The sequence below is a fragment of the Saprolegnia parasitica genome (genome assembly GCF_000151545.1).
Source record: "Saprolegnia parasitica CBS 223.65 unplaced genomic scaffold supercont2.71, whole genome shotgun sequence".
NCBI classification, from domain to species: Eukaryota; Oomycota; class Saprolegniomycetes; order Saprolegniales; family Saprolegniaceae; genus Saprolegnia; species Saprolegnia parasitica.
The window spans coordinates 33660-59089 of NW_012156465.1; the positions used below are offsets into that span (position 1 = coordinate 33660).

Sequence of the window (25430 nt, forward strand, 5' to 3'; positions counted from 1 at the left end):
TCGCCTACATGCACCTCATTGCCTTCGCGATCCAGCTCATCGGCCTTGTCTGGATCGTCTTGCTGCCGTCGCAGAAAATCCCGCTGGCCATGATGAAGCAGCGCGGTGGCGCCACGTCCGTCGGCGTCCTCGTCGCACTTGGCTACATTGCGCTGATGGCGTTCTCGTGGCAGCAAAACGTGCACAGCTATGCGCAATGAGAACTACTACTATATAGATACTATACGACTAGACGCACTACGATAAAACTAACAAATCGACTATTTATGATCTTCTATCCTCTGCTGCGCGTTTGTGCATAGGTGACAACGGGACGTCTCGCTTGCGCGTGCGATGCAGCCTCATGATTTGCCGGCCAAGAAAAGGAATGCGCTTGAACAAAAGGTACCGTGTAATGTTGTCTTTGTCACAGGGCGACCGTCGATGCGTGCCCTGCAACGAACGCGCTGCTTGTTTCTGCGCATCAACCAAGTTTTTTGGATTGCCGTCGGACCGATTACGCTTCAGCGAGGGCTGAGAAGCATCATCTCGACGCGGCGCCCGTGGGCTTGTTTGCGGTTTCGTGATCACGCAGGCGTCGCATGCCGGTCGCTGTGTACGTCAGCACGCTCCTTGGCGGGCGGACGGACCTGGAAGAATCGCTTGCCCAAGAGCGAATGCTCGAGTATCTTTAGTAGAGAGTCGACGCTGCGATGGCTGTGGCCTGGGCGCATCCTCCAAGGAAGGTGGATTCGTCGCCAATCACATGTCGCAGTCCACGTGGCGCTGGGATTGGCGTCCATTTGCATGGCCACGTCGTTTTTATGGCGCCAGAGTGCACGTCACGGTGGGGAAACTGCGGGGTGCAATGCGAGGCGGCTGTGACAGGCACCGCGGCCGTCCTGTCAACACGCACCCGCTTACGACCGTGCCAGTCATTCTAGAATTCAACCTCATGAGCGCATCTCCATTACCTGTAGCGCCACCTCTGGACGTCGCGTGCGGCGACCCGAGCGACGGCGGCGACTACTGCGGCGACTCGACGACGCTCCACGTCTCGAGCAGCGGCGACAGCACGAACGGCGAGGCGCTCGCGCCCGGTGAGACGGTCGGTCTCTTGTCCAAGCCCGCGCTCGTGCTCTACTTCCAGTCGATCGTGTCGACGTTCATGCAGAACGTTCTGCCGCCGCTCAAGCTCTACATCTTCATGGCCTATCTGCACAGCTCTGCGGACCACTACGCGCAGCTCGCGGCGCTTGAGAACCTCGCGTGGTCGCTCCGCGTGCTCTTCGCACTCCTCTCCGACTACCTCCCGGTCTTTGGCCACCGCCGGCGCTTCTGGCTCAGCCTTGGCTGGGTGCTTACGTGCGTGAGCCTCGCCATCATGGGCTTCTCTTCGTTCGGGTCGCCGTTCTGCGACCCGAAGGACTACCCAACGTGCTGGAACCCCAAGGCCAACACGACAAAAGCGGCCTATGACTTTGCTGCACCAGGCCGCGTCGCCTGGTACCGCGCACCGACCTTCTTTGCGACGCTTGGTGTCGTCCTCGTCACTGCCAACGTTGACGGCCTCATGGTCGAGTACGCGCAGCGCGAGCCGATCGCAACGCGCGGCCAGATCCAAGCCGTTGTGTACGCGCTCACGGGCACGGGCGGCCTCGCGGCGCGCTTCTTCATCCAGCTCATGCTCAACGGCAAGCGCTACGGCGGGACGTACGACTGGTCCGTGGGCGCCAACTTTCCGTACCTTCTCAGTCTCGGCGGTGGTCTCGTCGCGCTTGTGACGGCGCTGGTGTTTGTGCACGACAGTCCTCGGCCGTTTGTGCCGCTTCGCCAATGGCTCCATGGTCTCTGGTTGCTCTTGACCAACCGCGCCGTGTACCAGCTGCTCATCTTCCGGTTCTTCTACTACCTCTTCAACAACGTGTACGGCAACCCGCTCTTGGCGTTTGGCATCCCGCTCGTGCGCTGGGTCGACAACCTCGACATGGGCTGGATCAACATCACGCCGCGCCTCCTCTTCGTGCCCATGACGGGCTACGTCGGTCGGGCCGGTCTGCAGTGGAACTGGCGCTACGTCGCGGCCGGCGCCACCGGCGTCAACATTGCACTCATGGCGTTTGCGACGTTTTTCGTGATTTACGACGTGTGCCGCAACGCGTGGTTCTACACGGCCGTCGTCGTCCTCACGGGTGTCCCCGTCGCCATCAATTATCTTCTCCAGGGCCTTGTCATGGTCGAGCTCGCGGGCGTTGGGTACGAAGCGATGATCGCCGCGCTCTGGGCGACGATCAAAGACCTCAACGTTCCAATCGCGCTCAAGTGGCACACGTTTATCGCCGACCAGTTTCCCGTTCAGAGCATGCTTCTGAAGGACGACGACCACACCCGCGACCAGGTCGCGTGGACCCACGCGATTTCGTTTGCGATTCAAATCGTCGGCCTCGCGTGGTTTCTTCTCGTGCCGACCCAGAAGCTTGCGATGCGTGCGCTCAAGCACGGCGCGGCCTCGCGCCTTGGCGGCGCGGCCGTCGTTGTCGGGTACTTTGCGATGCTCGTGTTCCTGTGGCAACAAAACATCGACAGCTACAGCAACTAACTTACTCTATTATACTAATGCATCTATTGCCCACCTCTTGTAACCGTTGCTCTGAGCGATTTCAAGTTCATGCGCGCGTCGGCAACCACAACCGATGACGCGACCGTTCCATGTCGTTACAGACGGACCCCAACCCTAACGGCGTGATCATGCGCGAAACCGATGCAAGTTTCTAGTCTACAGCTAAAGGAAACGGTAGTCCTGTTGATTTATAGAAGTGCAGTAGCTAGGCATTAGTAGTTGTAGAGACTCTGCTGCAGCGCAAAGACGATCAGCACAAGGTAGGCGAGAACGACGAGGACGCCTGCGATGGGCGAGCGATCATTGCGCGCAAGCAACTGCAGCGTCGGAAGCCGGTGCGTCGGGAGGAAGACCACAAAGAGAACGCCGACGAGCTGGAGGGAAAAGCTAATGACGTGCGAGTACATGACTTGGTCGCGCGTATGCGCATCGTTGAGGAGCGCGGTGTTGGCGGGGAAGGCGTCGTTCATGATGATGCGCCAGCGCGCGGCGACAGGCAGCATGAGGTTGCTCATGGCGCCGTAGAGCGCTGCGATCGTGGCTTCGTGGCCGACGCCGGCCACCTCAACCATGACCCAGCCGGGCATGAGCGTCATGAACGCCAACGCAATCGCACTCAGCGCCAAGATGACGAGGTAAAAGTACTGGTTGCGGCAGACGTCATAGATGACAAAAAAAGTTGCGAGGGCCGTGAGCACGATGCTAAAGACGGACGCGATACCGACGCACTTGCGCCAGTTCCACTGCAGCCCCCGGCGCATGATCTGAATCAGCGTCGGTACGTAGAGAATGCGACCCATGACGTTGGACCAGCCAATGCTGATGTCCGTCACCCACGAAATGATTGGCGTGCCCAAGGGGCTCTGGAAGAGCGAGTAGCAGATGCGGAACACCACGAGCTGGTACACAGCACGGTTCTGCAGGAGGCGCCAGAGCCCGGTCGTCCAGTCGGCCAGCGATTTGATGTGGTTGTGGGTGTCGCGAAAGCAGCAGATGGCCAAGACGAGCGAGACAAAGCTCAAGCCGAAGCCAATCATGTAGGCGACCGCGGGGCCGGCCGAAAAGTCGTACGTGCCGCCGTACCGCGGCGCGTTCAATCCAAAGAGGCCAAAGAAGCGGGCGTACAGAATGCCGAGGCCCGAGATAAAGTAGGTGAACGCCTGCAGCCGGCCCCGGAGCGCCAGCGGCTCGCGGTGGCAGTACTCGACCATGACGCCGTCGAGCGACGCCTGCACCATCGCGACACCGAGGTGCACAAAAAACGTAGGTGTTCGGTACCACGCGGCTCGGTTGGGCGCGTCAAAGTTGTAGGCGGCTCGTGTCGTGTTGGCCTTGGGGTTCCAGCAGGTCGGGTACACTTGGGGGTCGCAGTAGGGCGCGCCGACGGACGAAAAGGCCATGGCCGCAACACTGGCAACGGTCATGACCCAGCCGAGCACGAGCCACAGCTTGCGCCGGTAGCCGAAGAGCGTGACGTAGTCAGAGCACACCGCAAAGAGAATACGTGGCACCCACGCCATCCACTGGAGCCACGTGAACTGGGCGACGATGTGCGCGGGTGCGTGCAAATAGGCGGAGAAGAGGTAAGTGTTGAGTGGCGGCAGCACCCACTGCAGAAAGCTCGCCGCGATGCTCTGGACATAAAAGACAATCGTGTCGCGCGAGTTCAGCGCGAGGGCACCGCCGGGGGCGAGGGCAGATGCCGAATCGTGAGTAAAGTCATCGGAAAGACCGGCGAAATCGACCTCACTCGAGTCTGTCGTTGGCGGGTCTTTGGATAGCGAGGTGGGTGGCGGGTTGTCGGGCATGGTAAATTATAGAGAATGAGGCTAGTCGAATTACGTTTGACGAGCGATAACTTCATAGAAACTCTAGGAAGCGAGCATGTACGCGATGCTTATGGGGCGCAAACCTTGGCATGATCGACGTTCAACAATTGACGTCGTCTTTAACGTATAGGTTTAATTAGGCAGTCCCATGTTAAAAGGTAGCGGGTCCGCTATCTGTACAAGCCCGTATGGTGTACAAAGCGTACAAAACAGTTGCGTGGTAGGACATTGACCGTTTTTGTCGCGCTAATATCCGCGTGGTACGATCAGGGTGTTTAACCTATGCATGGGTCGAGTAAACGTACGTGGCACATAGAATGGTTCGAGCTATGGAACCGAGGTCATTTCATATCTGTTTACACCAAAGAGCTTGACGCAAACATGATTTTTGATTGGAACTCAGTATGCAGCCAGCAACGCGCCCCGTCATGATCTGATCCTGCTTACTTGATCATCAGCTCAGTTCGTGGAATACTCATAGATAGTGTGAGCTGGGAAAGGGCACGAGTAGGTGCGATGTGCAAGTGCAGTCCGCATACGATGTCGCCTCTAGCTCTTGCCGCACCACAGCGGCATCGATATAAATGTGAAACAACGAGCAGCGCTCTGGGTCAACGTGCTCGATGTGACCTCGTACATGTACATAACCCTGGATTGACCATCGTCGCGGGCTTGTTCAACGGCGATTTAAACGCATGTCTTTCTTTACCGTCTAGTTGCTTGCATCGTTCGTGCGCTGAATACCGAGTCCCATCCCACACCATATATATGATCCCACGCGCGAATGAAGGGAGTGCTTGGCGTTTTTCCCAAAGCGCAACAAGTCAAGCACAGCGCTGTGAATGGTGGCAGTGACGAGACTATATAGGTGGCCGCAACGTTATCCACTGGCCGTCGAGGAGGAAGGATAGCCCTATCGCGTCCCTGTCGACAATACTACACTGCAGAAAGACCGAGTACAGTACAACATGCAAACATGTTGCATAGTGGTCATCGTAGCCGGCGTGTCCTCATATATACTTGGCGCTTCCTACATATGCACACGCTTGCAGTGGCTGAACTATTAGGTATGCTATGCAACGCGGCTCGATAGTTTGCCACGAGGTCGGTTCTACAACGCAAATGCGGCGGGCATTTCGCTGTCGTGTGCTTCACACCATTACCACAGCGGCACGGGGCCCCACAGCGGCACGGGGCCCCTTAGTTGTACCGCAAGGGCTCGCGTGCACCCAAATGGCGGACGATGTGACCAAACTCGCGCCCCCATGTGATTGCCAACGACCAGTCCCGTCGTCCACTTGCACTGCTAGCGCCCACGAGCGATTGCATCGCAAATCTCAATGGAATCGCAAATCTCAATGGAAACTGAAAGGAAAGGGGTGCATGTCGCCACGACTGCTTTGGTTGAAACTACAACCAAATTCTCGGCGACATCTCGCAGTACGCTGTTCTGCGATGCGAACACGAAATCGCTTCTCTTCAAGGCAATCGGCTCCTGCGCGATCTGTGCAGTATGAGAGCAACAGCCACCAATCAAGGGGCCACATACCAGGAAATCATCGCAGGATCCGCCTTCTGCTTGCTTTGTATGCGAGTAATGCGACGGAACTCGCACTTGAGCGCTTACGCTACGAGTGGCCTCGCAATGACGATGGGCCTTTGATTGAGTCAAGGAGGGGCCGTCGCATCGACCCAGTGATAAACACTGCTGCGCGCGCGACGTGGAACACCGGGTAAATGCGTTTTACTGCGTTTGAACACTAAATTTGCAGTCTTTAACGCGAGGTCGGAGTGAGACACGTCACGTTAAACCCGGATAACTCGGACGATGGATAAGCGTAATCGTCAAACCAACGAGCGACAGCTTGCGCGCATGAATCGCATGCGCAGGAGCGAAGGATCCCGACCTTCGGACGATCGAACTAGTAATCTTTTGTAGCAGATTTCGCCGTGAGCTGAAGGAAGGAGCCTCATTTTCAATTTGCCTCGGCCATGGCAACCACCGACCCTCATGTCGAGCTCCACCCGGAGGGCTTCTTTGTCGAGACGCCGGAAGCGAGTTTCAAGCCGTTTTCATCGGGTGACGACGACCCGTCGACGGCGCTTGCGCCGGGCGAGCCCATTGCGATGAAGTCGCGGCCCGCTATCGTCTTCTTCGTGCAAATGTTCATGGCCAACCTCCTCCAGATTCTGCTGCCGCCGCTCAACACGTACATCTATGGCTCGTACCTCCACGGATCGGCGGCGCACGTCGCGCAGATCGCGTCGCTTCAAGCCGGCGCGTGGACCTTGCGCGTCTTCTTCGGCGTCCTCATCGACATTGTGCCCGTCTTTGGCTACCGGCGCAAGTTTTGGCTCGTCGCGGGCTGGCTCCTTACGATTGGCGCGCTTCTGTCCATGGCGTGCCGGTCGTTTGGCGATCCGTACTGCGACCCAAAGGATCACCCGGGCTGCGCGACAGCGCGCAATCCTAACGGCTCGCTCTACAATCTCGACGCGCCCAACTCGGTTCCGTGGTTTCGCGCGCCAATCTTCTTCCAGACGCTCGGCGTCATGATCGTGCAGGCGACGCTCGACGGCGTCCTCATCGAGTACGCGCAGCGTGACCCCATCAGCACCCGCGGCATCTTCCAGGGCTTTACCTACTTCTTCCAAGGCATCGGTGCGGTCTGGGGCCGCCTCTTCCTCCAGCTCTTCCTCAACGGCCGGCGCTACGGTGGGTACTACGACTGGTCGGCGGGCCCCAACACACCGTACTTTGTCGCGATCTTCTTTAGCCTCTGCGCATTTGTTCCGGCCACCACGCTCTTCCGTGACACGAAGAACCACATCAAAAGCGTGCCCGCGTGGTTTGGCCAGCTCTGGCAACTGCTGCAGAACCGCGCCGTGTACCAGCTGCTCGCGTTTCGGTTTCTGACCAACCTCTTTCAGAGCCCGACGGGACCGACGGTCGTGACGTGGGTCAAGCACCTCGACCTGGGCTGGGCGAACGTGATCCCGCGCGTCCCGTACATCCCCACTATCATCCTCACGACCAAGAAGGGGCGCGCGTGGAACTGGCAAAAGGCGCTCTTCATCGCGACGCTGGTCGGCATCCTCCTCACCGCGTTTCCCGTGCTCTTTGTCGTCTGGGACGTGTGCCGCAACGACTACTTTTACATCATCCTCTTTGCGCTTGCGATTGTCTCGACGGGCATGAACACACTCATACCTGGGTGGGCGCTCGTCGAAGTGGCCGGCGTCGGCCACGAAGCCACGATTGCTGCCATCTTTGCCACCATCAAGGACCTCAACGTGCCCATCACGACCCGCTGGCGCACTTACATGGCCGAGTCGTTTCCCGCCAATCTGGCGTTGCTCGACGACAACCACACACAGAACCAAGTCGGGTACAACTGGCTCATCTGCCTCGGTATCCAAGTCGCCGGCCTCGCGTTTATCTTTCTCATTCCATCCCATCGCCAGCCGCTGCTGGCGATGAAGCAAGCCAGCAAAGGTTCAATTATCGGCGGCGCACTTGTTATCGCCGGGTACATCGCTCTCTTTGTCGTCGACTGGCAGCAAAGCTTCAAGGACTACTAGTCGGACGCTTCTATACACTAAACTATGCATCAATACAGACACTTGCACTATGATGCTGCGTGTGCGTGCATGGTTCTGCGCCATCGTGCTACACTGCTACCACGGCAAGGGCCTGCGACAGCGCTGCCGTGGCGGCAGAGTCGCTGCCAAGAGCCGGTCCCGTCCAAATTGGAAATGTCGAAACGGCGCCTTGCGGTGCTGCCACGTCATGCGCTTGAAGTAGCCAAGGTAGTGGCATGCCCTTCGGAAATCCCCTTGCATACATACGGCTATCTATCGTAGATACACTGCGAGTAGGTTACTACTTAGTTCTCTACTAGTATCAACATCAATTATTGGACCAAACGAAGTGGTCTCAGAGGATGTCGGCTACCGTGATGGGATGGATCGTCACAGGCGACCCCAGTCATAATCGAGCTTGAAGTGGCGCTCTCGTCACTGGCTCCAAACTGTTTAAACACACATGTGTCGCAGCCTGGCATACTTTAATCGACGTTTTTTCAAGTTAAACGTCGATTCGAACTGTGGTAAAATGGTTTGACGTGTGTACGACTGAGCGTCGGCAGCATCATCGATGATGGCTCACGAGGATGATGATGGTCACAGGAACAGTCCGAGGATCATGCCGGACGGTTCCAATACGACGATCATCACAAGCAGCACTTCTCTATTTACCTTGCAGCATGGATCTACCGCAGCAGGCGGACCTCGAAGCTCACTACAAGCCGCTCGGCGACGGCGACCCGTCGACCGCCCTCGCGCCCGGTGGCGCCGTCCCACTCAAGTCGCGGACAGCCATTACTTTTTTTGTGCTCTCGGTCGTCGCGACCTTTTTCCAGACCGTCGCGCCGCCTCTCAACGCGTCGGTCTTTGGCGCCTACCTCCACGGCGCCGCGCCGACCGTCGCGCAGTTGGCTTCGCTCCAAGCAATCGCGCGGACGCTGCGCGTGCTCTTCGCCATCCTCTCGGACGCGACCGAAGTCGGCGGCTACCGGCGCAAGCTCTGGCTGCTCGTGGGCTGGCTCGTCTGCGTCGCCAGCGTCGGGTGCATCGCCTTCTCGGACTTTGGCGCGCCGTTCTGCGACCCGAAGGACTACCCGAGCTGCTGGAACCCCACGGCCAACACGACAAAAGCGGCGTATGACTTTACGGCGCCAGGTCGCGTCGCCTGGTACCGGGCGCCGACCCTCTTTGCGATGCTCGGCGTCGTCGTCGTGCAAGCGAATCTCGATGGCGTCCTCGTCGAGATCGCCCAGCGGGAACCGGTCAGCGTCCGAGGGACGTTTCAGACGATCACATACTTCATCTCGGGCATTGGCGGTGTCCTTGCGCGCTTCTTCATGCTCTTTTGCCTCAGCGCCAAGCGCTACGGCGGCGGCTACGACTGGTCCGCAAGCCCCAACGCGCCGTTCTGCATTGCGTTTGGCCTCGGCCTTCTCGCGATTCTTCTCACGATGTGTGTCTTTCGAGACACACACAATCCCAGCCAGGGCCTTCTCAACTGTCGTTCACTCTGGACGCTGCTGCAGACGCGGGCCGTCTACCAGCTCTTCGCATTCTGCTTGCTAACGAGCATCTTCCAAAGCCCGACGGGACCCGCAGTCGTGGCATGGGTCACCAACCTCGACCTTGCGTGGGCCAATGTCATCCCGCGTATCCCGTACGTGCCCACGATGATCATCACGCTCAAGAAGGGCATGGGCTGGAACTGGCGCAAGGCCGTCTTCATCACGACCCTCGGCGGCATCGGCGTGACAGCGATCGCCACCTTTTTTGTCATTTACGACGTCTGCCGCAACGACTACTTTTACATCATCGTCATCGCGCCGGCCTCGATCGCACTCGGTATGAACACGCTCATGCCCGGCTGGGCCATGGTCGAGGTCGCGACCCTCGGCCACGAAGCCACAACCGCCGCTATCTTTGCCACCATCAAGGACCTCGTCGTGCCCATCACGACCCGCTGGCGCACCTACATGGCCGAGTCGTTTCCCGCCAATCTAGCGCTGCTCGATGACAACCACACACAAAACCAAGTCGGGTACAACTGGATCGTCTGCCTCAGTATCCAAGTCATGGGTCTTGTGTTCATCGTGCTGCTGCCAACGCAGCGCAAGCCGTTGCTCGAGATGAAGGCGCGCGGCGAGCTCTCGGTCATGGCTGCGCTGCTCGTGGTTTTGGTGTACGTTGCTTTGTTTGTGTTTGACTGGCAGCAAAACCTGAAAGACTACTAAGTTGTGAGACTCTAAGAATGCAGTCAACGTGCTATGACGTGGCACGTTGTGGGTTGTTTGAACAGTCCAAGTTACGTAACGGCTCTCCGGATAATGCATTTCCTTTGACCCAAGAAGCCGAAAATCGCCAAGTTTGTCAGAACATTCATGCTTACGGCGCTTCCTCTGAAGCTGCAATGAGAAATCACATCGATACACGTCATAGCTCATCCTTTGAATCCAGACACAGGTCTAAAGTCGAACTCTCGGCTTGGCGACGTGCCACGTATCGCCTTCCTGATTGGTCGACTTGACTCAAGCTTTTTTAGCAATGTGCTGTTAAAAAGCACTCGGTTGAATGGGTGGTGCCACAAATAAGAGCGATTATTTGTGGCGATGGCAACTCCAAGCGACGAGCCGGTCGTCGCGTTTGCTGCGTCGGACGACAGCGCGCCGGACAAGAAGGCTGCGAAGCGCAAGTCGCAGTACCGCCCGGAGCATGCGCTGCAGTTCGGCGTGCGGCCCATGTCGGACCCGCCGGTGCTCAAGGTGCAGTGTCTCTTCTGCGTCCACTTTGGCCGCGAGATCCTCGAGCCCGAGAAGCGCCTGCGCGAGGCGACCAAGAACGTCAAGTACTGGCGGCCGCCGTACCGCGCCGAGCTCTACCACAAGCACCATCAGCGGCAGCACCTGACGTTGTACACGGCGTACGAGCGCCTCTCGCACCGCGAGAAGGTCGCCTTCTTCTTACCCGAGAATGTCGCCCGCCTGCACCAAACGACGACCGGCGCCAAGATGGCCGCGCTCAAGCACGTCACTACTAACCTCTCCGAGCCTCCGTACATGTGGAAGCAGCTCTTTGACGTCCCCGTGCCCCGGCACTTGCACGCGCTCGCCGACTCGTACTCGCAGCAGGTGCTGGCCGGGCCGCCCCTCGAGCCGCGCTGCCAAGCGCTGTGCTCGCTCGCCATGCTCATGGGCCAGCCGCACATGAACGCAAGCATGTTTGAGATGCAGATCTCGGCCGCACTCTCCAACAACGTCCCTCGCCTCGACATCGTGCACGTGATTCTTACGGCCGCGCCCGTCATTGGGGTCCCCGCGATGCTCTCTGCCCTCGAGTTGGCCCACCGTGTGTTCACTGCTGCGTCTGAGAGCGACGAAGAGGAAGCCGGCGACGGCAGCGACTCGCCGCAAGACGTCACTGTATAAGCTACCATCTCGAGCCTGCAACGCTCTAGAGGCCCATATATTCGAGCTCAAGACAGCATGTCAGCTCCTATGACATGTAATAACAACAAAATTGCTCAATTGACACTGGACAATAGTACAACGCGTGGAAGACCTCGACGCGTGGGCAGCAAAGTCCTCTACAATCGTTGTTGTTGCCACAGGGCTTGTATAAATAACACGGGCGGAAGCACGTTCACAGCGCTGTTGAACACGCTCCAAGCTTTTCGCGCAGGCGCCGGAGCTCGTGCTCGAGGCGCGAGTTGCTATCGTGGGTAGCAGGCTCCTTGAAGCTGGCCAGCTTGGCCGGCCGCGACAGTCGATCGTTCTGATACAGGTTGTACACGTGCAGAGGCGCCGCCATTGTCTCTTGTGGCTGGTCCCATAGCGCCGGGTAGCTAAAGTCCATGGACGTGTCCATGCTCGTGTGGCTCGCGGCGCTGTTGTCGTAGGCGGGTGCCTCCATCTCGTACGACGGCGGGACGGGCATGTTGGGCTCGCTCGGCGTCGGCGAATGGCGCTTTGCAGTCGACTTGACGTTAAGCTCGTCGTTGAGGAGATGCACCGTTGCGCTGAGCTCTTGGTTCTCTGCCTGTGTCTGCTCAAGGAGCTGCCGCAGGTTGGTTGCATCGTTCTCGAGGGTCGCGACTGCTTGTTCGTGCGCTTCCCGCTGCTGCTGGAGCTCGAGCTGCTGGAGCTGGACTGTCTCGCGCAGCGTCTTGACTTGAGCTGCAAGCGCGTCCAAGGCCGCTTGGTGGTTCACCTGCACCATCTCGAGCATCTCCTGGACGTCCATCCTTCGGCTGCCAACTTCGGTCGCGTCGTTTTTTGGCCAATGCGGTGGCTCCAAATCGTATCCGCCAATGGCCTTGCAAGAAACGCGGAATATTACGCCATCGCCCAATCACATGCAAGAAAACTTTGGCCTGTGGCAACACGCACTCGGCGCGCCAAGTAACGTTAACGTTAATGCAGTCGGGATGGTTCCTGCGACCAAGATGGGCTCACGTAACATAGCTGCAACGCGTAACACCTCTGCGTGCATTGCAGACATGTATGATCGGTAAAAGCTGCTCGTCCAGGTATTCAGCGGCGCTCACGACACGGCGCGAGCAATGCATGGGCTATGCTAGGATGCTATCCTACACATCGCTTCCTCCTCTACACCATAAAAGTACCAAGCTGAGCACATCATGGCCATGGCAGAGACATTCCTTTGGCGCGCTGGGCTCGATTTCAACGCTGGGGGCACTGACGTGGCGCGCCTACTGTGCATCGTCAATGGCTCAGTCCTCAGGCCAACAACGGCGCCGCGAACCATCCGTACGCGGCGAGCTGGCGTGCGCTGGCAACACCACCCACGCCACACTTCACGTCTCTACGTGCCTATTTTGGTAACTTGACGTACTGGCACAGTTGCGCGTGGCCATTGTACGCAATTCGCGACAACGAAAACATGCAGATCTTTTTGGCCAATCCACGTCGCACATACAGGCTGCGGCCAATCCACGCGCGTGAAAAGAGATCATTTCTACCAATCGCATCCATTTTGAAGAGAAAGTGCAGCACGATGGACGGAGCGGTCGTTGTCCGGGCCATGTACTTCGTCGGCGCGGTCTGCATCGTCCTCGTCACCCTCGCGCTCGGATGGGTCGTCGTCTGGAAGCTCATGCTCTCCAAGATGAAGCTCGTGCGCGAGCTCCTGGACCTGAACCCGCCGACGTCGCCGCCACCCGCGTCCAAGCCCGCGTCCTTTGACGAGCGCCTCAAGCAGTACAAGGTGTTTCGCCCATTGCGCCGTGTTCTCGCTCACTCATGACGTTATATTCTATGTAGGAGAACCCCAAGCGACGCCAAACCGGCAGTAGTTTACTCGTGCGGGAGGATGATTCGACTAACTAAACAGCAACACGAAAGTGCTACGCAGCGGGCTCTGTCGTGGACGCTTGCGCCTTCTTCTCGAGGGCGAGCTTGATGCGCTCGGTAAGGCTCGTCGCCTCCTTGCTAATCGTGTCCATCGCATCGTCGTCGGGCTCGGTGGGCGCCTGCCGGGGTCGGACCACGGAGCAGTCGTCTGGTAGCGTCCAGAAGCTGCGGCCATATGCGACGTTGTAGTAGAACGTGCGCTATGCATGACGTCAGTCGCGCCTCATCCCGCTCCCCATCGTCGTACCCCCGTCGCCGCGTCCACATGCTCGGTCCAGAGGCCGCGCTTCTCGGCCATGGCTGCAAATATCAAATGATGGAGGCTTGATCTATGCGATCTCGGAGGTTCCCATGTTGGCACATCAGATATCAACCATGTACCCAGTCGCATGCCACTCGGCTACCTGTCTGACCATCGCTTCCTCTCACCTCCTGTCCAGTCGGCGTCCTACCAGTTCCGACTTTGCCTTTTCACAATGGCGCCAGTATGATCAAGTTACATACGACGGGCTTTGCCCACTCGGTCGCCGCTTTCTCAGCTTGGATGGTGCACCTCCTCCATGCTGGCACCACTTGTGAGTCGGACTGGAAAGCCGAGTATTCGATAGTCCTCTGGACGCTACACCAGCAACAGCAGCCTCTCGTTCTCACGCGCCGAACGGTGCGCTGGCGAGAAGCACGCGTGCCGTTCGATCTTACGTTTCAGAACCCGTGGAAGCCAAATATGATGGGGTAACCTAGTAACCCAATAATCCTGCGCGGGTCTATGTTGGTCGACATGGCACCCATCATCAAAACAGTAGAGAGACGCACGAGTTCTTAGGTTAAACATCAATAATGTATCGCGGGGCGGATCTAATTTATACAGCGTTGAAGCGGTGGTGGTCAAGCGGCAAGTCGAGGAGCACCGACAGAATGTGCAGCTCTTCGGGCGTCCAGGGCTCGGGCGGACTCGTCCATGTGATCGGCGCCATCGGTGGCAGTTGCGACCACCAGACGCTCTCGTCGTCGTCGTCGGGCGACGAGCACAGAATCGACGAGAGCGCGTCGTCGCTGTCGTCCATGGACGCACTGCGCATGGGCGACGCCATGCGCGGCTCGTTGCGGAGGGCGCGCCGGAGTCGCCGGCGCTTGGTGTCCGACTTGCGCTGGTTCTTATTGTGCAAGAGGCGGTGCTCTTCGCAGAGCGTGTGGGGCTCACCGTTCTCTTTGATCGTCCGCTCGTTCATGCAGCGGCCGCTCTTGTACTTGCAGCGGCCATGCGACGCGTTGCTGCTGGCAAAGGTGGTGGTGTTCATAATGGTCTTCTTGGCGTGAATCGCAGACGCCGGGGAGAGCAAGGACGAGGAAGAGTAGCTCAGCGGCAGCTCGATCGTCGTCGTCGTCGTTGCCAGCATAATTGAAAAGTGATCGTTGTCGCCGCGTTGATTTCGTGCAGGTCGGTGCCAGCTGGCGTATAAAATTTAACAAACGTACAGTACGAATATTTGGCGAAACGGTTGTCCCACTCTCTCCAATTACGAAACGCGGGGCCGCGCGCTTTCCAAGTCTGCCGGCAGAGAGCCCTGCGACGTCGCGAGCAAAGATTTGGGATGTTCCATGCGTCCGACGGGCGATTGACGAACGTTTTCGTCGGCGGCGAGACAGCATCGACGGCAGTATCGTGCACGTTGACGTTCGCGACGCCACGTGTGGGATCGCGGAAAACAGACTCGTGGCACGACTGTATGTGTCCACAATTGAAAGATTTTGAGCACCCATTTCTGCGCCGCCGCGACTGCACTTTACAAGAAAGCAACGTTGGAGGACTGGACATGTCATTCGCCTCCGCCTCCTCCCCACGCCTGCTCGACCAGGCTCATCACGCGAAAATATAGAGGCGCCAATAAACCAGCCACCATCGATATTCGAACGGTAGAAGAAGAATACGTTATACAGAAACGCGGGGGCTACTGTCGCAGAGATTTTGTATGAACGACGTCTCTCTCCCGCTACGCTGCGCGGTCGAGGCCCAAGATGCACTGGCGCTCAAGCTGCTCGTCCCAACTGCGACCCCGTCGGCAATTGACGCGGCCATGCTTCTCGCGATCGAACGCGGCCATCTTGATGTCGTCCTGAGCCTCTTGGAGCACACACGCGTTCGGTACTTGTACGTTGAGCGCGCTGTTGCGTGTGGCCAGGTGCGCATTGCACTGCATCTGAACCAGCGCGCTGGCGATGCCGTGTGTGCTCTTCCGAGCCCGACGTCTTGCCCGCGAAGTGAGGCAGAGGAGGATAAGCCCGTCCGCGCCGCGATGTGGTGCCTGGCCAAGCACTTGCTCTCGAGCCCGGCCGTGTGAACGAGTCGTCTGCGTATGCGTCGATGACAGTGGGATGGGTTGACATGCAAGACCAGAGGGTGGGCCCTTGTCCGCCGAGAATAATAATATTACAAAGACACAGTCACGCTGGCTGTCACACGCTGCAACTGCATGAGAAAAGCGACTCTTGGAGCCGCGTTTGGACGAATGGCAGGTGGCGAACGGATCTATTCGTGACTTGCGTGTCAAGAAATTTTCCCCAGCACTTGGTGCAACGATGGACCTGATATCCACGCAGGTTCCAACCCTATCGGGGGTGGGTGCGCGCTCGACGTGCTTGCTGAGTGTCCGCAATCGAGCCGGCGCTTGAAAAGTTCATGACGCATTACTTCACGTTGCCAAATACACAACACGGCATTGCAATTGCAAACGCTCGATCCCTTTTTTCGGCCACGGAAGACGACCCTCATATATTTGCCGCCACGCGTTGGACAGAGTGCCCCTTCTAGGCAAAGGCAGCTGCCCTGGAACAACAATGAGCTGTTGTTGGACCAGACGGGCGGTTGCACGGGTCGTGGCTGTAGTACTTGATCAAAGGCGATCGAGCCCCCCATTCCGATCGCTGGGACGGAGACGTTGTACGTGGATATGACTGTGTTGTGGATCGTTGAGAGAGATGCTGCAACGACAATGATCGCATAGCAGTGAACGGAGCCTCATACGTTTGCGGCTAACGTTAGCTGCGACTATTAGTAGCCGGCTACACCATTGTCCGCTCATGCAGGGGCGGAGCTCCGGTCATGTTCATTTGAATGAGACGAAGGATGGTTTTCCTTACTGCGGTGTCCTGTCGCACCAATGGCGCATGCGAGAGCTCTGTGCTCTCAAGCGCTCTACGAGACGCCTCACAGCAACGTCGCGGTCATGGGGGCCGTGGTTGGTTGCTGAACGGCCACACGGCTCCACTAGCTCCCCCACGGTAACATTCCTGCTATAAGATCTGATTCTCGTTGTCGCCGGCGCTGTTTATTGTGTATCTCGACGCCGCGCTCAAGGACCTCGCGCAGACGCTCGGCGAGGAGGACAACCTACTCGCCCACACGGTCGCCTACGCCGACGACTCGGACGTCACCTGCCACGACGCTGCTGCCATGACCAGGATCAAAGCCGCGGCGCCATAATCCGTCTTCGCCCGGTGGGACCTCAAGATGAATAAAGACAAGACGGAAGAAACGCAGGTATTCAGGTCGACGTACGCGGCCTCTTTGGCGTGGCACACGACCAAGAAGCTCGGCAGCCTCCTCGACGACGCGGCCGATCTGTGCGCTCGGAAGCAACTGGCGACAACAGCGTTCAACAACATGTGGACGATCTGGATGCGTCGAGGCCTCATCTCGGAAGGCAACCGTGTGCGGCTATTCAAGTGCTACGAGGTCCCGGTCCTTTTGTACAACTGTGGCACGTGGGCCCTGACGCCAACGAGTCTGGCGGGCCTTGACAGCTTCCATCGCCGGCAGCTGCGTCGTCTTCTAGGCATCTTTCACCCGAACACGCTCGGCGACGTCACGCTCTACAAGCGCTGCAACAGTGTCCCGCTGAGCGAGATCGTCGCCCGCCAACGCTGGCGCCTGCTGGGTCACGTGCTGCGCCTGAAGGACGACGTCCCTGCCAACATTGCCGCCGCCCTCTTCTTTGCCGCTCCCGAGGCACCCCGTTTTTTAGGCCACACCAAGATGATCACGTTGCCGATCGTCCTGCACCGCGACCTCCAGTCGTTGACGCCGCCTCAGTCGCTGGCGTCTCTCGAGGGCCTCAACAAACTGCGTAGCTTTGCCGCCGATCGCGAAGCCTGGAAGGAATCCACGGAGCTTGTCGTCATGGGCCTCACCCGCGGCCGCAAGCGCCACCGGGCGACCACAGACGAACAAGACGAGCCCCTGTGCCGCCGCCTGCGCAGCCACGGCCCGGCGAGCGAATGAAGAAGGAGATGGCTACTCTAACGCGAAACACGTTCATATATATGTAAGATCTGATTGTTCGATGGAGCGTTGGGCAGGGACAGCACCCGCGAGCTCGTTGGTCGTTCACACGTACACGGACGGGACAACAATCGGGTGGTATACTCCAACACCGTCACCGAGGCATGTCAGCTCCATTATTGACATGCAGAAGAAACGCCACGAGCTCAACAGTCCGTGCAACGACGCTCGTCAACACGAGCATTCGACACCACAACTTTGCTCACTTGGTCCATCTCTACTAGTACCATGTAGAGCGACATCCATGCACCCCTTGTGGCACGTCCACCCAAAGAGGGTGGCCCGCTATTTATCTGCACAACGCCTTGGTAAACCATCCCCGTCCAATGTATTGCGTCAACATCAACCTAATAGACCGAAAAGAAATGCAGCGCCGCCGAACGTGCTGCGGGGCCAAGAGAAGGGTCAGCTCGCTCGCTGCAACGAGACTCCGCGCCGTTGAGCGAGCAATGCGACCAAAGGAATTCGAGTCGCTCGCGCTGCGGCGGCTGCTGAAGGAATATATCATTGCAAAGGAAGCTTCCTAACGGCTCGCGACTTGTTGACAGTACTCGACTGACGCACGTAGTACACTGTACAACGCCACCGTGACACGGACATGCCTCTCTCGGATTGGTCAATATCCAACGTTTTCTTCGCTCTGATTGGCGCCACTCGGCTTGAGCCAAAGAGACAGCGTGCGTCCGGACTGGCGCGGGCGACTTGTCGTAGAATGAGCGCCGCCATCGCGCACGTCCTCGGGACACCCGAGCTCGTGCTGCACATCGCGGCCTACCAAGCTGGCACGTGGCGCGACTTCATCGCGCTGCGGCCATTGGCCATCGTCGACTTCCAGGAGCGGCTGAGCCCGATGGCCAGCACCTGCCGCGACTTTTGGCTCTCGTACGAGCGCACCGACTTTGTACCGACGCTGCGCCGCATCGACGCCGAGTTCCTCACGCCGTGGTACCGCGGCTACGGCCTCGCGCGCGTCCTGCGCTACATTGACGCTTACGGCTACCGCGGCTTTTTCACGCTTCTGGTTGACGCTGTGCACGCGGGCCGACTCCCCGTGCTCATGTTTCTCCACCACACGTACGGCAGCGGCTGCGACGTGCCGCACCTCGTCGACCTCGCGGCCTGCAGCGGCCACCTCGACGTGCTGTCTTTTCTGCACCAGAACGGGTACTCTGGCTGCAGTACGAGCGCCATGGACGGAGCAGCCGCGCTCGGGCACGTGCACATCGTTAAGTTCCTTCACGAGTACCGGCAAGAAGGCTGCAGCGTCCAAGCGCTCGATTTCGCGGCGCAGAACGGCCACCTCGACGTCGTCACGTTTCTCAAGACGCACCGCAACGAAGGCGGGACACCTGGTGCGATCGACTTCGCGGCGCAGAACGGCCACTTTGACGTCGCCGATTATTTATCGCAGTTTGAAGCCCAGAAACCCTCCAAGCTCTGGATGCGCTTCTACTGGGTACGGCCGGGCGAGAGTCTCTGGCGGCACCAGCTACTGCTTCTCGCGCTTCTTGTCACGTGCGTCTCGGCGCTCGGTGTCATCATGGCCTTTAGCCCGCTGCAAATCAACGCCATCGTCCTTCCCCTCTTCGCGCTCATCGCAGTCTACGTCGGAGTCCGCTGCTTACATCGATAATTCTAGCATTATCTTATGACAATCGTGCCGTGAGCGCGGCTCTTTCATGGCTGACGGGGGGAATTCCTCTCCTTGTTTGCCGACGTCAAGGACGTGCGCTGCAGGAAAAGGTTTTTTACAGCCCTAATTAGGTCAAATGACCGACATGTCGACCGATTCGAGCAACGATTATAGTTTTCAAGGGTTTTGATGTACTAGATAAGGCAATATCCGACTCTAGACAAGGACATTGCCATTGTCATTGCCATGGCACTGGTGGCGCGTCCTTCATGCACCCGACGTCAACCTCGTCGACTGTCCCATCTTCCTTCGCGGTCATGGTCTAGCCTACGCGCTTGTGCACCTGGCCCACGACGCCTGTGATGGCGTCGCGCGATTCGAGCTCGCCCTCGCCGCACTCGACGCCTCGGCGCCCGCCCTCGAGTGGCAGGTGCTTCCGGGAGGCAGCCTCGTGCACACGTACGCCTTTCCAGTTGACACGCCGCGCCTCTCGCACCAACGGACTCCGCCGTACGAAGTGCTTCTCGATCCATCCGACGCCACGGTCGCGTACTTCTGGACGTGGTATCCCTCGAGGCTCTACCGCCTGCGCGTGGACCTGCGCGCCGGCGTCGCCTTGGACAAAGCCATGGCACTGCATATCCAGCCCGAGACGAGTTACTTGGTCGACGGACTATTGTATCTCATCTCCGAGACGGAAGACAAGATTGTCGTCGATGTGGCCGCGATGACAATTGTTGCACAACCCGAGCCATCGCCGCTTCAAGCCCGCGTCCTGCCACCGACGATGCGCGATACCATCGCTACACGAGGCGCCCTCTCGTTGGCGCAGACGTATGAAGGTCTCTGGGTCGAAGGGCTCGGGCGACCGCGGCTCTTGACTGCAAATGACGAGGTCGAGTGCGTCGCATGGACCAGCGACAACGCTATCACACTCACCGTGCTCGAAGGCGACACGTGGATCCGGCGATTCGTATGTGTATCCGATCTGGATGGCTTTCTCGAGGCACTCGACTGGGAAGAGTCGCCCACGGCAAGGTGGGCGCACGTCGACTGGCTGCGTCACCCGCGGCTCGCGCTGCCGTACGTCGACGAGACCGAGGTCGATCGCGTCGTCTCCGTCAACATTGAGTACCGCACGCACTGGGCTCTGCACTGTCCAGCCGACGACGTCGTGCTTCTCATCGACCCCGCGACGCAGGTCTGTCATCGAGTGCTCCAGCGTGTGGGCGCCATCGATGACGTCCTCGGGCTCCTTGCTGCCATGAGCAGCCATGTCACGTACGCGACTTCCTGCCTCCTCACCACCACGCCTCTGCTGACCACGATGGACGCCAATGACCTGGCCGCGTTCTGGCCAAGCCCGGCGGCGATGACACGAGCAAGAAGCTTTACGTACACCGAGCCGAAACGAGCTCGCCACCGCCTCGTCGGTCTCTCGCTCGCCGCCCACAGCGGCCTCCTGGGGCTTGGCGACCTTGTCAACGTGCTCTACGCCGCCCCATGCTTGCGAAGAGAGGTACTCGCACCCAATAGCGTCGGTCGGAACCAAGCACGCGCGCGACTCGCAGACCTTGTTTTCCTCAGTCGCGCTGGGTCGGCCACGTTTCAAGCCTTGGCTGCGTCGCTCGTGCTTTACCTCGCCTCGGTCCACGACGACCAAGTGGATGCGCTGGATCTGCTCGTACGAGACAGCGTCATTACTACAGACAACTAGAAATTTAGGAAACGCTAATGCGGCGATTACTCCACGCGGCCTAACAGTCATATCTCCTCCTCGCGTTTCTTAAATTGACACGTAGGGATAGGTTTGAACTGGCTCGAGGAACCTACGGTTTAGAAGAGGTTGTCGTCCATTTCGAAATTCAGTGGCACGTCAAACGTGTCCACTCTGAACGCATGGTTTGCATGCTTGACTACCTGTACGGTTATGGTTTGGCTGAGGAACGCAGCAATGCAGAACAGTGTGGAAGAATCAATTTGAGATTTTTTGGCAAGTAAAGGTTACGAAGCCAAGCCAAAGCAAGACTAGTGATACGGGTCACCAAGCGCGTGGCTGGATCGCATTAATATTTCCACTGATATTCGCAACGCAGCCGCCCACGATGTCACCTCGGCGCTTGCAAACCACATTATTTTGTTGAACGCTGCAAGAGAAAGCAAGCCTCTCACTTGGCATTACGAAGGTAGTGAGTGATAAACCACAGCGTGAAATGCATGAAGTCGCTGCCCAAAAAGCACTGCGTTTCGGGTCGCATCAAACGCTTGCTACCGCTCGTCGGGCACCTGAAGTCTATGTAGCTTTGCTCTCGGTCATAACGCTTGGAAGGACCTCATGGAGCGTGTCGTCCTGGCCTGTATCCGTGGCCCCAACAGATTGCAACTGAGCATGGAGGAGAATGATGACCCGCCGCGCGCGCAGTGCCAGCATGGCAAGTGAGTGAAGAAGCAGGAGGCTGCTCGTCCCGTTGTCGACGAAGCCATGGCTGGCGAACGAATGCTGCTCGTAGGCACGTACGAAACTCAGTGTCACCCTTGCCAACTGCACCAAGAATGGTGTGAGGCTAGCGTGAGGTCTCTTCATGCGTCAACAGTGGCAAAGTCCGCAGCGGCCATGCGTCTTCCGATTGCATGGCCACGAGCGGCGGCAAAACCAAGCGTCTGCTGCATACGACACCCCATTTTGCGTCCATGCAACCAGTCTCTACGATCTGAGTGGACTCATATCTTAGTAGTATTTGTTAACTTATCGCGAAATGTGCTGGTTCTCGGGGCGCTCAAACATCGGGTCAAACATCTCGCTCTGGTTGATCGGGTTGCGCTTCCCGTTGGCAAACGTAAAGCGGTGCGCCCGCCAGTCGGCGCCGTCCTGCGCTTCGAAGCGGAAGATGTCTTCGCGCTTGGCCTTGTTGAACTGCACGTCTGGGTGGCGCGACGCGTAGCGCGCCATGGTGTACGAGCCGCCCGAGACCGCGCAGACGATGATGCCCATGATAGGGTAGCAGGCGGGGTCCGAGAGCCACGTGCGGGCAAACGAGTACGTGCGCTGGGCAGCGACCATGGTGGCGACGGTGGTGGTGGGGAGGAAGCGGGAAATCCAAAAGTGACGATCGAACACCTTCGCACGCGTCTGAAGACGTCAAGCGCCAAAGACATGAGCGCGCTGCATGTCTAGCGAGCGCTGCCAAATCTTTCACACCATTGAACCTCTGGTCTCGCGATCTTGATCCAGGTGCAGCCAGCACATCGCAGGACCAGAGAGAGCCACTCTCAGCACTCTCTTCTCCACTTGGCCGTTACCGTAGACTGTCCATGGCCCCGGTGCTCCAACGAGGATGCTCGTATGCCGGTTTCTTGTGAGCTTGCGTGACTAGAAGGCACCCCAACATAGTGCTAGACAAACGGTGCAAAGGTTGTCATGCGCCCAACCATCCTACCGGTATCTCCCATCATGGATGGCTATCAGTTCTTGGTGGCTCAAGGTCTGGGCCTTCTTCATGGCACGAGGTTATTTCTAGCGACGTGAGTTGGGAGAGTGTAGCATGCGTGGTCTATGTAAGCCTACCCGGTGCATGGAAGGCTCCCGGTCGGTTTGGTGGTGGCGTACCATGATCCACTCTCACGCACTCTACTCTCACACTCTCATGTTACCTGCGCTTTGTGCACTTGAAGTAGCCAATCAGCGCCCGCGACGTAAGTTGAAGTGCAAAGAAGCTGCACGCAACTGAGTCGCTCGGCTGGCATATCTTTGTTCGCGCCGGAGGCTGCCAGCTCATGACCGCCTCATCATTCTTCAATCGGCTCGTTCCCCCCACCACCACCGTCGCCACCATGGTCGCTGCCCAGCGCACGTACTCGTTTGCCCGCACGTGGCTCTCGGACCCCGCCTGCTACCCCATCATGGGCATCATCGTCTGCGCGATTTCCGGCGGCTCGTACACCATGGCGCGCTACGCGTCGCGCCACCCAGACGTGCAGTTCAACAAGGCCAAGCGCGAAGACATCTTCCGCTTCGAAGCGCAGGACGGCGCCGACTGGCGGGCGCACCGCTTCACGTTTGCCAACGGGAAGCGCAACCCGATCAACCAGAGCGAGATGTTTGACCCGATGTTTGAGCGCCCCGAGAACCAGCACATTTCGCGGTAATCAGCGTCGGCTAGTCTCCTAATGACACTCTGTATTTACGTTCAACGCGTCATTCGCACCATATACCCTATACTATCGAAACATTTTCTCGTCAACGCATGAGCTCGTCGGTGGATACACTCGACAGTAGCTAACTCTGCTGCGAGGTCCACGTGTGGCTCTGAGAACCTCGTTGATAGCACCCGAGTAGAGCCCCTTTCCACGTCCACGGTGGCCCTCATTGAAAGTCTACTTTTAGAAATTGGTGGCTCTTGATCCATGAGGACTCTGGTTCCATGGGTGGACCATGCCTCACTACCAGCGTTGTGCCACCTCTCGCCGCGCGCGTGCGCCGAGCTGGACGCGCTCATGCATCTCGGCAGCCCCATCTTTGCCTCGATCCTCAGCAACTTTGCGTTCTCGCTCACGGCACTTCTCGTGGCGGGGCGTCTCGGGACGACCGAGTACGCGGCGGTTGGCTACGCCCAGCTCGTGCTCGACTTCACACTCACCGTCTTCACACACGGCTTCAATAGAGGCCTCGTGGCGCTCGCAGCCCAAGCGTACGGCGGCCACAGCCATGCACTCATCGGGCACTACACGCAGCTCACCGCCATGTTGCTTACTCTCCTCTGCGTTCCGCTAAGTCTGCTCTGGTACTACAGCTGCGGCCTCCTTCATGTCGTCGGGCTCACGCCGGCGAGCGTTGCCTTCGCTATGCAGTACGCGCGCGCCTCGATTCTTGGACTCTGGCCGCGCCTCCTCTTTGAGGTCGTTGCGACGTCGTTTCAGGCGCAGCAGCTCGCATCGCCCGCAGCCATCGCGTCGCTCAGCGCCGTGGCTTTCCATGCGCTGACGAGCGCTCTCTTGGTCTTTGGTATGCCGCTACTGGGCGTCCGCGGACTCGGGTTTCTTGGTGGCCCGCTCGCGATGAGCCTCACGCTGTGGGGTCGGCTAGCCGGGTATGTCTATTACATGCACCGGGTCGCGCCGCTACAGTCGCTTTGGCAGTGGTCGCCGCGGTCGCTCGCGTGGGCGCAAGTAGCCGCGCTTCTCTCGATAAGCGCACCGCTCATGCTCGGCAAGCTTGTTGAGAATCTCCAGCTCCAGATCATGGCCATCTTTGCCGCCCTCCTCAGCGACGTACTCGCAGATCCTACAGCATCCTCTTGATGGGATTGTACTAGGTGTCGTTGGCTGCGCAAACGACGATGCTGCAGATCGTGTTCCTTGCGACGTCGCCCGTCTGCGCGCTCCACGACGCTGCCGTGAGCCGCATGGGCATGTACTTGGGGGCGGGCCACGCCGAGGCAGCTGCGTACGTCAGCCGACTCGTACTCGGCGCGGTTCTCTTCACGTCCTCGGGCCTCGCACTGTCGTGGGTGCTTTGCCGGCACTGGATCAGCGTCGTCTTCACATCCGACTCGCGCGTGATCGACCTCATTGGCAGCGTGCCCCTGCTAGCGGCGTGCGGCTACGTCGCCCTCTCCACGCTTTTCTGCTACGCCATGGTCGCCTCCGTGGTCGGTGGCTTTCTTGCTCATGACAGAGATTGCGTAGGCAATACTGAGTGCGCAAGCCCGCGCCGGACCCATCTTGAGTACGTCCTTTCTTCGAAAGATGACGTGGCAGCACCCCATGGTATATAGCGGCGTTCGTGTGCGGCACGTGGTTTGTGGGCGTCCCAACGGCGTATGCACTCAGCCAGTTTGACAACAGAGGTCTTCTCGGTGTCTGGATGGGCACGAGTCTGGGGTATGGCGTCACCACCGTTCTTGGCGTCTACTACGCATGCTACGTCTCGGACTGGGTCGAGGAGGCCGCCAAGGCTGTCGCTCGCACGCGATCCTTGGGCGCGACCGCGCCGCTAGTGCTGGCTACCGTCAAGGCCACCGACTACGGCTCCGCAGCCGACTCTATCATAATCCAATGCGACTAGCAACGCGAAAACAAA

At 58.6% G+C, this 25430-nt stretch overlaps 14 protein-coding genes across 14 annotated transcripts; 9 read left to right on the forward strand and 5 right to left on the reverse strand.

Annotated features, from left to right (window-relative positions):
• Positions 1–786: 786 nt before the first annotated feature.
• SPRG_11816 (hypothetical protein) lies at positions 787–2578 on the forward strand (the record flags this gene model as incomplete). The annotated part of the gene is made up of 2 exons (XM_012350870.1): positions 787–814; positions 960–2578. The coding sequence occupies 2 exons, from the start codon at positions 787–789 to the stop codon at positions 2576–2578; spliced, it is 1647 nt and encodes a 548-aa protein (XP_012206260.1).
• A 233-nt stretch (positions 2579–2811) lies between these two features.
• SPRG_11817 (hypothetical protein) lies at positions 2812–4407 on the reverse strand (the record flags this gene model as incomplete). The annotated part of the gene is made up of 1 exon (XM_012350871.1): positions 2812–4407. The coding sequence occupies one exon, from the start codon at positions 4405–4407 to the stop codon at positions 2812–2814; it is 1596 nt and encodes a 531-aa protein (XP_012206261.1).
• A 2013-nt stretch (positions 4408–6420) lies between these two features.
• Positions 6421–8010, forward strand: SPRG_11818 (hypothetical protein; the record flags this gene model as incomplete). Its single annotated transcript, XM_012350872.1, has 1 exon — positions 6421–8010. The coding sequence occupies one exon, from the start codon at positions 6421–6423 to the stop codon at positions 8008–8010; it is 1590 nt and encodes a 529-aa protein (XP_012206262.1).
• A 683-nt stretch (positions 8011–8693) lies between these two features.
• On the forward strand, positions 8694–10244 carry SPRG_11819 (hypothetical protein; the record flags this gene model as incomplete). Its single annotated transcript, XM_012350873.1, has 1 exon — positions 8694–10244. The coding sequence occupies one exon, from the start codon at positions 8694–8696 to the stop codon at positions 10242–10244; it is 1551 nt and encodes a 516-aa protein (XP_012206263.1).
• Positions 10245–10610: 366 nt separating this feature from the next.
• Positions 10611–11481, forward strand: SPRG_11820 (hypothetical protein). The gene has a single exon (XM_012350874.1). The coding sequence runs from the start codon at positions 10620–10622 to the stop codon at positions 11433–11435; it is 816 nt and encodes a 271-aa protein (XP_012206264.1). The 5' UTR covers positions 10611–10619; the 3' UTR covers positions 11436–11481.
• Positions 11482–11593: 112 nt separating this feature from the next.
• On the reverse strand, positions 11594–12272 carry SPRG_11821 (hypothetical protein). The gene has a single exon (XM_012350875.1). It carries the CDS (start codon positions 12247–12249, stop codon positions 11650–11652), a length of 600 nt encoding a protein of 199 aa, XP_012206265.1. The 5' UTR covers positions 12250–12272; the 3' UTR covers positions 11594–11649.
• A 709-nt stretch (positions 12273–12981) lies between these two features.
• SPRG_11822 (hypothetical protein) lies at positions 12982–13406 on the forward strand. Its single transcript, XM_012350876.1, has 2 exons — positions 12982–13233; positions 13290–13406. The coding sequence occupies exons 1-2, from the start codon at positions 13024–13026 to the stop codon at positions 13353–13355; spliced, it is 276 nt and encodes a 91-aa protein (XP_012206266.1). The 5' UTR covers positions 12982–13023; the 3' UTR covers positions 13356–13406.
• On the reverse strand, positions 13285–13683 carry SPRG_11823 (hypothetical protein). Its single transcript, XM_012350877.1, has 2 exons — positions 13627–13683; positions 13285–13579 (listed from the first exon to the last, which is right to left on the reverse strand). The coding sequence occupies exons 1-2, from the start codon at positions 13675–13677 to the stop codon at positions 13373–13375; spliced, it is 258 nt and encodes an 85-aa protein (XP_012206267.1). The 5' UTR covers positions 13678–13683; the 3' UTR covers positions 13285–13372.
• Positions 13684–14175: 492 nt separating this feature from the next.
• Positions 14176–14803, reverse strand: SPRG_11824 (hypothetical protein). Its single transcript, XM_012350878.1, has one exon. It carries the CDS (start codon positions 14774–14776, stop codon positions 14240–14242), a length of 537 nt encoding a protein of 178 aa, XP_012206268.1. The 5' UTR covers positions 14777–14803; the 3' UTR covers positions 14176–14239.
• A 546-nt stretch (positions 14804–15349) lies between these two features.
• Positions 15350–15815, forward strand: SPRG_11825 (hypothetical protein; the record flags this gene model as incomplete). The annotated part of the gene is made up of 1 exon (XM_012350879.1): positions 15350–15815. The coding sequence occupies one exon, from the start codon at positions 15350–15352 to the stop codon at positions 15716–15718; it is 369 nt and encodes a 122-aa protein (XP_012206269.1). The 3' UTR covers positions 15719–15815.
• Positions 15816–18568: 2753 nt separating this feature from the next.
• SPRG_11826 (hypothetical protein) lies at positions 18569–19370 on the forward strand (the record flags this gene model as incomplete). The annotated part of the gene is made up of 2 exons (XM_012350880.1): positions 18569–19291; positions 19320–19370. 2 exons carry the CDS (start codon positions 18569–18571, stop codon positions 19368–19370), a joined length of 774 nt encoding a protein of 257 aa, XP_012206270.1.
• A 2694-nt stretch (positions 19371–22064) lies between these two features.
• Positions 22065–22444, reverse strand: SPRG_11827 (hypothetical protein). Its single transcript, XM_012350881.1, has one exon. It carries the CDS (start codon positions 22410–22412, stop codon positions 22098–22100), a length of 315 nt encoding a protein of 104 aa, XP_012206271.1. The 5' UTR covers positions 22413–22444; the 3' UTR covers positions 22065–22097.
• A 709-nt stretch (positions 22445–23153) lies between these two features.
• On the forward strand, positions 23154–23575 carry SPRG_11828 (hypothetical protein). Its single transcript, XM_012350882.1, has one exon. The coding sequence runs from the start codon at positions 23183–23185 to the stop codon at positions 23495–23497; it is 315 nt and encodes a 104-aa protein (XP_012206272.1). The 5' UTR covers positions 23154–23182; the 3' UTR covers positions 23498–23575.
• A 180-nt stretch (positions 23576–23755) lies between these two features.
• On the forward strand, positions 23756–25415 carry SPRG_11829 (hypothetical protein; the record flags this gene model as incomplete). Its single annotated transcript, XM_012350883.1, has 4 exons — positions 23756–24619; positions 24664–24987; positions 25037–25076; positions 25126–25415. The coding sequence occupies 4 exons, from the start codon at positions 23756–23758 to the stop codon at positions 25413–25415; spliced, it is 1518 nt and encodes a 505-aa protein (XP_012206273.1).
• Positions 25416–25430: the final 15 nt, after the last annotated feature.

Coding starts and splice junctions, on each gene's coding strand:
- SPRG_11828 (XM_012350882.1), top strand. CDS start 23,183: ATGGTCGCTGCCCAGCGCACGTACTCGTTTGCCCGCACGTGGCTCTCG.
- SPRG_11827 (XM_012350881.1), bottom strand. CDS start 22,412: ATGGTCGCTGCCCAGCGCACGTACTCGTTTGCCCGCACGTGGCTCTCG.
- SPRG_11823 (XM_012350877.1), bottom strand. CDS start 13,677: ATGGCCGAGAAGCGCGGCCTCTGGACCGAGCATGTGGACGCGGCGACG. Junction 13,580..13,626: donor ATGTGGACGCGGCGACGGGG/GTACGACGATGG, acceptor CGTCATGCATAG/CGCACGTTCTACTACAACGT.
- SPRG_11820 (XM_012350874.1), top strand. CDS start 10,620: ATGGCAACTCCAAGCGACGAGCCGGTCGTCGCGTTTGCTGCGTCGGAC.
- SPRG_11824 (XM_012350878.1), bottom strand. CDS start 14,776: ATGCTGGCAACGACGACGACGACGATCGAGCTGCCGCTGAGCTACTCT.
- SPRG_11821 (XM_012350875.1), bottom strand. CDS start 12,249: ATGGACGTCCAGGAGATGCTCGAGATGGTGCAGGTGAACCACCAAGCG.
- SPRG_11822 (XM_012350876.1), top strand. CDS start 13,024: ATGGACGGAGCGGTCGTTGTCCGGGCCATGTACTTCGTCGGCGCGGTC. Junction 13,234..13,289: donor AGCGCCTCAAGCAGTACAAG/GTGTTTCGCCCA, acceptor TATTCTATGTAG/GAGAACCCCAAGCGACGCCA.